This window comes from Borostomias antarcticus (genome assembly GCF_949987555.1).
Source record: "Borostomias antarcticus genome assembly, chromosome: 20".
Classification (NCBI taxonomy): domain Eukaryota; kingdom Metazoa; phylum Chordata; class Actinopteri; order Stomiiformes; family Stomiidae; genus Borostomias; species Borostomias antarcticus.
Genome location: NC_140253.1, coordinates 15,400,362 through 15,410,361, shown reverse-complemented (window position 1 = coordinate 15,410,361; position 10,000 = coordinate 15,400,362). Strand labels below are relative to the sequence as shown.

Genomic DNA, 10,000 nt, shown 5'->3' with positions numbered 1-10,000 from the left:
CCCTACGTAGGCAGTGCTTCAGGTATTTACATGATCAGGCAACGGCCCTAGATGCTTCATTTAAAGTGAAACATGAGGGGGGTAACTATGTTGTTTATGCAAGTGCGGGGAGTTTGAAATGTTTTGGGTGTGGAGCAGTAGGGCATAAGCGGGCATCCTGTCTGAACAGAGAGAGGGCAGCGGGGGGTGAGGGCACCTCACAGTCCACCAATCAGACTGGTACTACGACCGGTAGTGATGGGCAGAGGAAGGAGGAGGCTGGCAGCAGAGGTCATGCTGGAGATCATGAGGTAGAGAGGGGCTCAGGTGACCAGCAGGTAGCTGATTGAGGGGTAGAGGTAGCTGATGGAGGGGTAGGGGTAGCTGATGGAGGGGTAAGGGTAGCTGATGGAGGGGTAGGGGTAGCTGATGGAGGGGTAAGGGTAGCTGATGGAGGGGTAGGGGTAGCTGATGGAGGGGTAAGGGTAGCTGATGGAGGGGTAAGGGTAGCTGATGGAGGGGTAGGGGTAGCTGATGGAGGTGTAGGGGTAGCTGATGGAGGTGTAGGGGTAGCTGATGGAGGGGTAGGGGTAGCTAATGGAGGGGTCGGGGTAGCTGATGGAGGTGTAGGGGTAGCTGGTGGAGGGGTAGGGGTAGCTGATGGAGGTGTGGGGGTAGATGATGGAGGGGTAGGGGTAGCTGATGGAGGTGTAGGGGTAGCTGATGGAGGGGTAGGGGTAGCTGATGTAGGGGTAGCTGATGGAGGGGTAGGGGTAGCTGGGGAATGGGTTGGGAGGGGCGGGTGTTTTTAAGCCATGGGACTAATGTCAGTGCTGAAGTAGCAATAGGCTTCTCACAGCGTACCAACCTGACGGATGTAGAGGTGTGTGAGGTGGAGAAGGGTAGACTGCTGGAAATGCAGGCAAAGATCAGGGACAGCTTTTATATTTTTATCAATATTTATGCATACAGCACTGGGGCGGAGCGTTGTAGGCTATTTCACAAGCTTAATGATAAGCTTAACCAGCTGGATGGCAGTGCTCTGGTAGTCCTGGGAGGGGACTGGAACAGTGCTCTGTTAGTCCTGGGAGGGGACTGGAACAGTACCTGCAGGTTCTCGATGGACAGGAATGGGGAGGAGCCGGACCCAGCTTCGGCCTCCTTGCTGGATAGGGTTATGGAGGAAATTGACCTTGTGGATGGCTGGAGGCAATTAAACCCAGCAGCCAAACAGTATACGTGGGTGAAGGTCTCAGCAGGCAGGGTAAGTGCAGCTAGGTTGGACAGGGTGTACATAAGCAGAAGGTATAGTAACAGGCTAAACAACGCATGGATAGGGCCAGTGGGGTTTTCTGACCATCACTTAGTGGTGCTTGGTCTCTCCACACCAGCTGCCCCCTCACCAAGCCCGTATTGGCATTTCAACGTAAGGCTGGTGAAGGACCATGATTTCTGTCATTTTTTCACGATTTTCTGGAAGAACTGGCAGGAAAGGAAGGCGGAGTTTGAGGACCTAGTTGGGTGGTGGAAGATGGGGATGCAGTCACACTAAAGGGGGGGGGGGGGGGGGACTTAGTCGCCCAGTAGGTGTCCATAGGGGGATCAGGCAGGGGTGCCCCCTATCCGGGCTGCTCTACACCGTGGCCATAGAGCCTCTCCTGGCCATGCTTAGGAGAAGACTGACAGGGCTGTCCTTTACAGGGAGAGAACTGGGCATTTCCTTAGCAGTGTCTGCATATGCGGATGATATGACAGTGTTTTTAGAACGCCAGGCGGATGTCCAGGCACTCTTAGAGGGCCTTGCAGTGTATGAGAAGGCTTCATCGGCCAAGGTAAATTGGGAGGGGTAAGTGCTAGGGCGGTGGGGAAACCAGAGACGTCTCACCCTACCAGCAGGGCTGGAGTGGAGCAGGGAGGGCCTTGGGGGGTTATCTGGGAAGCAAGGAGTTTCAGAGTAAGAACTGGGAGGGACTCTTGGAAAAGGTATGTGCTCGGTTTTCTCACTGGACATGGGTCCTGCCACAGCTGTCGTCCAGGGGGAGGACTCTGGTGGTGAACAACCTGGTCGCCTCGATGCTCTGGCACCGGTTCAGCGTGCTGGAGCCGCCTGACCAGCTTCTGCGGGAGGTGCAAAAGAGACTCATTAACTTTTTCTGGTCTGGGCACCATTGGCTGAGACCTGCTGTCCTGTACCTTCCGGTGGCAGAGGGGGGCCAGGGCCTGATAGATCAGAGGGTGACCAGGGCCTGATAGATCAGAGGGGGGTCAGGGCCTGATAGATCAGAGGGGGGTCAGGGCCTGATAGATCAGAGGGTGGTCAGGGCCTGATAGATCAGAGGGTGACCAGGGCCTGATAGATCAGAGGGGGGTCAGGGCCTGATAGATCAGAGGGGGGTCAGGGCCTGATAGATCAGAGGGGGGTCAGGGCCTGATAGATCAGAGGGTGACCAGGGCCTGATAGATCAGAGGGTGGTCAGGGCCTGATAGATCAGAGGGGGGTCAGGGCCTGATAGATCAGAGGGTGGTCAGGGCCTGATAGATCAGAGGGGGGTCAGGGCCTGATAGATCAGAGGGTGGTCAGGGCCTGATAGATCAGAGGGTGACCAGGGCCTGATAGATCAGAGGGTGGTCAGGGCCTGATAGACTTGTGCAGCCGGATTGAGGCGTTCCGGCTGCAGGCGGCGCAGCGGCTCCTCTATCAGGAAGAGCAGCCTGAGTGGGTTGGACTGGCCTGTACGCTGCTGCAGAAGGTGGGGGGGTTGGGGTACGACAAACACCTCTTCCTCCTCAGAACGCAGGACTTGGACATATCTGGGACTATGCCGTACTACCAGTCTGTGATTAGGGTGTGGAGGGCGGTTGAGAGGCTGAGAGGAGGGTCTTGGAGCCGTATGGTGACGGAGGGGAGGAACCGTTGTTCCATAACTGTTTGGTGCGGTCAAGGGTGCTGGAGTCTGTCACCATGAGGAGAGTCCTGGTGGGGGCGGGGCTCACAAAGCTGGCTCACCTGAGAGAGCAGGGGCAGTGGAAGACTGCCACTACCCTGAGCCAAGATCTGCTCTGGTCATGCAGAGGATTCTGCAGGAGGTGATGGGATCTCTCCCAGGGAGCTTCAGTGTGGCGCTGGGGCGGTCGGCGGAGCGTCACAGAGGAGGCTGATCTTTCCACAGTTGTGGGTGGCTGCAGGAGTGGAGGAGCGGGTGGAGGAGGACGGGGCCCTTCTGTCCTTTGGGGTACCTGTGCTGGGCCACTTCGGCGGTGTGTCCAGGAAAGGACTGTACAATGTCACGGTCAAGGTCCTGCACGTGGACTCGCTGGCCGGTTTGTCGGAGTCGAGGTGGTCGGGGGTGTTTCCACCGGGGGTGTCCCCACGACGCAGCTGGAAGTCCCTGTACAGACCCCCCACTGAGAAACGGACTGCGGATCTCCAGTGGAGGATTGTGCATGGGGCTGTGGCCACAAACAGACACACAGCACGTATCGACCCAGGAGTGGCGAGTAGCTGTCCGTTCTGTGGGGAGGAGGAGACACTGGAACACCTGTGGCTGAGATGTTCCAGGTTGGGGAGGCTGTTCTAGCTGGTGAGGCGGTGGTTGGTGGGGCTGGGGGAGGACTTTGAGGAGTGCAGGTTTGTTCTAGGGCCAAGCTACAGTGGGGCAAGACGCGAGAGGGTTAGGCAAAGATGGCTGACGAGGAGGAATGAGATCAGAGGGGCGGGGTCTGTGGACCCAGAACTGATGGTCAGGGGGCTGGTGGCACCTCGATTGAGGGTGGAGTACGCCTTTTTTTAAATGACCTTCAATGTGGAGGAGTTTGTGGGCAAGTGGGGGTTGGGGGGGGTGTTATGTACAGTAGCTAATAACATGCTTTTGCTGGCGTTTTAATGTGTGTTATACAGTATGTGTTGTGGAAGATGTGCACTTGGTTGTGTGATGTGTTGTGTTCTTTTTAAATATTTTATATATGTTTATGTTGTGAAATGGCCTGATCCTTGGTATTAACTTAAGTTTATTGCACCAATAAAGGGATTACTAAAGGTCAAAGGTCTCTGTCTCTCTCTCTCTCTCTCCCTCTCTCTCTCTCTCTCTCTCTCCCCCCCTCCCCCCAGGCCGCACGTTCAATGATCTGAACCAGTACCCCGTGTTCCCCTGGGTGATCACCAACTACGACTCAGAAGAACTGGACCTCACCCTGCCCAGCAACTACAGGGACCTGTCCAAGGTGAGCCTCACCCTGTATCACACACACATGCGTGCACACACACACTCATGTGCACACGCGTGCACACATGCACTTACACAAACACAAAGCACATCCAGCGTTCTACCGACAAATGTAGTTAGCCCTGACTGCTCTAAGTGCTACAGAGGTAACAGTTGGCCTGGAGAGAGTGTGTGTGTGTGTGTGTGTGTGTGTGTGTGTGTGTGTGTGTGTGTGTGTGTGTGTGTGTGTGTGTGTGTGTGTGTGTGTGTGTGTGTGTGTGTGTGTGTGTGTGTGTGTGTGTGTGTGTGTGTGTGTGTGTGTGTGTGTGTGTGTGTGTGTGTGTGTGTGTGTGTGTGTGTGTGTGTGTGTGAGAGAGAGAGAGAGGGGAAAAAACGTTTTCATGATAAGTCTGGACTTCCAGCCGCCCATTACGATTTGAGTTTTCACAGAAAATGGCGCACAAATCAGGAGACTGCATTTTAACTGCTGTTCTGCCCCCAGTCCCTGATTGGTTCCCATAGATGATGACGAGAAATACAACAGGAGTCCGCTAGTAGAATGAAGCAGCGAGTGGTAACATTAACATTAGAAGAATAAACAGCCATAAGTGAGTAATTGCAGAACGAGACTGAATAAGAACAATTAAAGAAGAACTAGAGTGTGCACTGGTGGAGTTTCTCAGCGGAAAAGACGTTTTCACCGTTCTTCCGACTGAATTTGGTCGATCGGTCGTTTTGTTCGATCGATGTTTTGTTCCGTTGATTGGCTGAAGGAGTTGTCTGTCAAGGCAGGTACTCCCACGTGTGTGTGTTTGTGTCTGTGTGTGTGTGTGTGTGTGTGTGTGTGTGTGTGTGTGTGTGTGTGTGTGTGCGTGTGTGTGTGTTAATGACTCTCCAGGCTGATTAGGGACAGTGTAATTGCGATTGATCATTGTTTAGTGAGCTGCCTCTTTAATCACTGCTAGCTGATAGCATCAGTGATAGCTTCACTGCAGTCCCTGTAGACCACCTCTCTCTCTCTGTCTCTCTGTCTCTCTCTACGCAACCTCCTGTGTTCTCCAAGTATGTGTTGCATTTTATTTTGGTCAGAGAGTTTATCATAAAATTTTGAGCTTACAGTTAATTTTTGTAAAGAACTTTGTTCTAATATCTTCATATGTTCTACATTGTAGCAGGAAATGTTGCTCTGTCTCCAGCTCTGTCTTGGCCTAGCTCAGCTCAGCTCAGCTCAGCTCTGTCTTGGCCTAGCCCAGCTCAGCTCTGTCTTGGCCTAGCTCAGCTCAGCTCAGCTCTATCTTGGCCTAGCTCAGCTCAGCTCAGCTCTGTCTTGGCCTAGCTCAGCTCAGCTCTGTCTTGGCCTAGCCCAGCTCTGCTCTGTCTTGGCCTAGCTCAGCTCAGCTCAGCTCTGTCTTGGCCTAGCTCAGCTCAGCTCTGTCTTGGCCTAGCCCAGCTCAGCTCTGTCTTGGCCTAGCTCAGTTCAGTTCGGCATCCATTGTTGGGGGTGTTTCTGTGGACTCTGAGAACGCTCTTGCCAATCTCAGTGTGAATGGCTTCAATTGGGTGTTTGTCTCATTTTTTAAAGTCTTGATTTACAAGAGGACCCCACACTTCACTACCATACAGTAAAATAGGTTCAATTATAGATTTGAATATTTTGAGCCAGATTCTAACATGGAAATCCCTTCTCCCCTTGTCTCTGAGATCATTAACAGCCAGATTGAAATTTCCTGTAGAGGTAATTTTTGGTCCCAAATATGTGTAAAGCCCGTTACAGCGATTTTGGGCTGTCTCAGACGAAAGATGACCAAACGTGACAAAATCTCTCTCACAGTGTACCTACGTCGTACTGTGAGAGAGGTTCAACGATCACTGATCTCACGCCTGCGACAAATATCTGACAGTGTCAGACATTTAGGACGATCATCTCACAATGTGAATGCTTATACGACCTACGTCAACTAACCAACCAATAGAAATGCAACATGAAATGACGCACTGATCAGTGTGACCACACAGTTGCTAAACTCAACAATGGAGGATAAACGCAAAAGAAAAACGCCTATGCTGTGGGATTCTAACAAAGAAGAAAGCCTTGTGGAGTTGTGGCAACAGAAGCCTTGTTTGTACGATGTGTTTATCACTGCGCGGTTGTGGCTCAATCAGGCTGACGCACGCTGATGCCATTTAATAACGCTGCGTATTGACTTGCCTAGTCTGCCTCGTAGCCTACGATTCAGTAGGTGTCTCATCGATTATTAGATTATTAAGATTATGAGATCCGCACAGTGTGGCTTGCAATAAACTTATAAGATTGCAAAAAATGCACAGTCTGTAGGTGGCTTAAGTGTGTGTGTGTTCTACGTCAGTGCCCATGAAGAACATACTTGAGTTTCCGTGACACCTGGGTCGTTTTTGGAAGACCATAATTCTAGTCTTTTCTAGATTCCCTGTCAGGGCCCAGGTCTGACACAGGTTTTGCAGGTGATCCAGTTGCTGTTGTAATGCCTTCTAAGATGGAGCCAGCAATATTAGACCGTCTGCCATGGAACTCTGCTGCTGCTGGTCTGCTGTTGATGCTACTCCTTGGCAACCATTGTTAGGGCTTAGTTTGTTGCTAGCTAGCTGTTAGCTTCAAGCTAGCTTTAGTTTATTTAATATTTAAAAGGTATTGCAATAAACTTTTTTATAAATCCTCTCTTTGGTTATATTGTCCCTCTGATGTTCTCACTCACTGTGGTTGTTTGGCTGTATTCTTCTTCTTACAGTAGCTTGTCGCAGGACAGCTAACTGACAGTCTGGCTTTTCAGTTGAGAGAGATTTTTTTCAGTTTCTTGTAGTTTTTCTTCCTTTTTCTTTCAGGGAGGTGATTCCTCTAAACAATTGTTTATTCGAATAATTTTGACGGAAAAGTAACAATTTATCTCATTTTAAAACAGAAAGGTGAACATTTTAAGGAGCTCATGGTGCTGCTGCTGACCTATCTCTCTCTTTCTCTCTCATTCTCTGTCTCTCTCTGTCTGTCTCTCTCTCTGTCTGTCTCTCTCTCTCTCTCTGTCTGTCTGTCTCTGTCTCTGTCTGTCTGTCTGTCTGTCTGTCTGTCTCTCTCTCTCTGTCTCTCTCTCTATCTATCTCTCTCTCTGTCTCTCTCACTGTCTCTCTCTCCCTCTCTCTCTCTCTCTCTCTCTCTCTCGCTCTGTTTTTTTGTGCCTCCATCTTCCTCGTTGCTTCCAGCAGGCTGTGTTTGTGTGTGTGAGTGTGTGTGTGAGTGTGTGTGTGTGTTAAAAGTATTCAGCTCTAAAGCCTGTTAGGGAGCTGGACTGTTTGTTCATCCACAGCGAGTGGGTTAATGAGTGAGTGAGTGAGTGAGTGAGTGAGTGAGTGAGTGAGTGAGTGAGTGGACACGGAGGCAGGGAACGGTCTTTGGCTCTTTACTGAAGCTTCAAGTTGAACAGGCCCATGGCATGTACCTGGTATGTATGGTATCTGGAAATAAGTATCATAAAGGCTGTCACCAACAGCAATAGGCTAGCTCCAGCCAGTAACAATGAGGGCTGAAATAGCCACATCTTCACACATAACGATAGCTTATTTAACAGCACATTAATTACAATGGCCTACATATATGCATAACAATGGCTTATCATGATTACAATACGCCTGTAATGACAGTAGTTTACACTCTACTCAAACGGCAGGGAGACAGAACAGTAGGCTAATCTAACTAGGTAAAGATCGCTAGCAACAACCTTTAAGTGCCTCTTATAAACACTATACAGTAGGGGTGTAACGGTACATGTATTCGTACCGTACCGTACGGGGCTTTCGGTATGGTACAGACGTGCCGAGCGACCCGACAGATCATTCGAGCAGATCCCTTTCAGTAGACTGACGCAAAATATTTGTCACAGTTGTGACAATGGGCTGTTTCTTAATCGACTCTTGTGAAATAGCGCCACACTTTGAACCTTTCACTGTCTCTGCCATCGCTTCTGTCACTGTGAAAACTCGCTCCTCACATCTCAGGCGTGTGTGCGCCCCCCCCCCCCCCCCCCAGTTCGGCTTGCTCACACAGCGAAATAGCCTATACATGGGGACCTTTGAAATCCATCTCCCATCTAATTGTACCGCAAGTTACTTAGGCCTACCATATTTTGCCGAGCACATATGTAATTTGATATAGGCTACAGTCCCATGCGACCTGTCTGTGATTTGGAAACGAGTAGCCTACAAGCAGTGTCATCATATCAGCGCACAACTGTTCTGTCCATGACTGAGGGTATGTGTGTGTGTGTGTTCTGTCCATGACTGAGGGTGTGTGTGTGTTCTGTCCATGACTGAGGGTGTGTGTGTGTGTGTGCAGGGTTGGGGAGTAACGGATGTAACGCCGTTACGTAATGAGATTGCAAAAAATATGTAATCTAGATTACAGTTACATTTGCATAGTAACGGGGATTACGGGCGTGATTACAATCACCCCTCGCCTCCTCATCAGTTTTACAAAATAGCTTTAAAAAAAAAGAAGAAAAAGAAGTAGGCTAATACCAATTGCACGCAGCGCGCCATCAAGATTCCCACTGATGTGCTCGTTGAACCACAGCTGCCAGACAGACAGCGAGCAGCACGGGCATCATGGCAGAAATACCGCAATGTGCATTAAAGTCCTGGAAATACCAGCATTTTTTTTATTTACCTGTCACAGAACCACAACAATATTACAGCACAGTGTAAACTATGCCTCCCAGCCAACAAAACCCTCTCGATGGCCAAGGACTCAACGTCCAACCTGAAAGAGCATTTGCCGGTAAGTTAACGTTAGCTAATGTCAAACGTTAGGGTAGCTAACGTTAACCTTACTTCCACTGACAGCTAAATTAGCTAGTAGTAGGCTTCTATAGTATAGCACTAATGTTCAACCAGAAAACCAGACCCAAGCGCCCATTCAGATTATTTTCACTCAATAGTGCCTGTCGGTGTTATGGTGCGTTCGTTTGTGGTCGGAGGTGGCAAGTCGCAAGTGGCAAAATACCTACCTCCGACCTGTGTGCATTCGAGCTATAGCGAATGATACGATGATAATATGATATGATATTGACGTCAGCCGGCAACTGGGGGCTGAGAAACATATCCGAATTTGCGACGAGGAAGTGCAAGTTCATGCAGCGTTTTATTTAATCATTGCTAGTAGCAAGTCGCAATTTGCCACCTCCCAGTTATAAACGAACGCACCATTATTCAAGAGCTATAACTAACTGCCTGGGAAAACTGGTCAGTGGGTGCTTTATCCATAATATATAAGGCTTTGTGTCCACTGGCAAGCTGTATAGCTGAATAGCGTCAATTTACACCTAACATTAGCTACGTTAGCAACGAGTGTTGTGTTTTGCAGACTGCAATTAACTAGCCAAGGCAAGATGACACGCACCCTAACCTCTTGGCATTAACACTTGCTCTAACTGGGCGGGCGCTGGGCAACTGCTGTTTAGCTATGTTGTCAGCTCTAGAACACAGAAAAATAATAAATAATGTAGGATTTCTGGTGAAATACACAGTACATTTTATATCTGGTGAAATACACAGTACATTTTATTTAAAGTAATCCAAAAGTAACTGAAAGTAATCCCTTACTTTACTTTTAAATTGTGGTAATCGGATTACGTTACTGACTACAATGTTTCACAATTATTTTGTAACTGTAAGGGATTGCTTTTTAAAAGTAACCTTCCCAACCCTGTGTGTGTGTGTGTGTGTTCTGTCCATGACTGAGGGTGTATGTGTGTGTGTGTGTGTTCTGTCCCTGACTAAGGGTGTCTGTGTGTGTG

The 10,000-nt window shown here is 49.5% G+C and overlaps 1 protein-coding gene across 1 annotated transcript in view; it reads left to right on the top strand.

Annotated features, from left to right (window-relative positions):
• The window catches only part of lrba (LPS-responsive vesicle trafficking, beach and anchor containing), a gene marked incomplete at its 5' end in the record, with an annotated part of 387,967 nt that overhangs the window by 222,926 nt on the left and 155,041 nt on the right, over nucleotides 1-10,000 (top strand). The window contains one exon of the mRNA XM_084454694.1: nucleotides 4,088-4,200. Coding sequence (XP_084310820.1) covers nucleotides 4,088-4,200 — 113 coding nt within the window. The remainder of the gene's footprint in view (nucleotides 1-4,087; nucleotides 4,201-10,000) is intronic.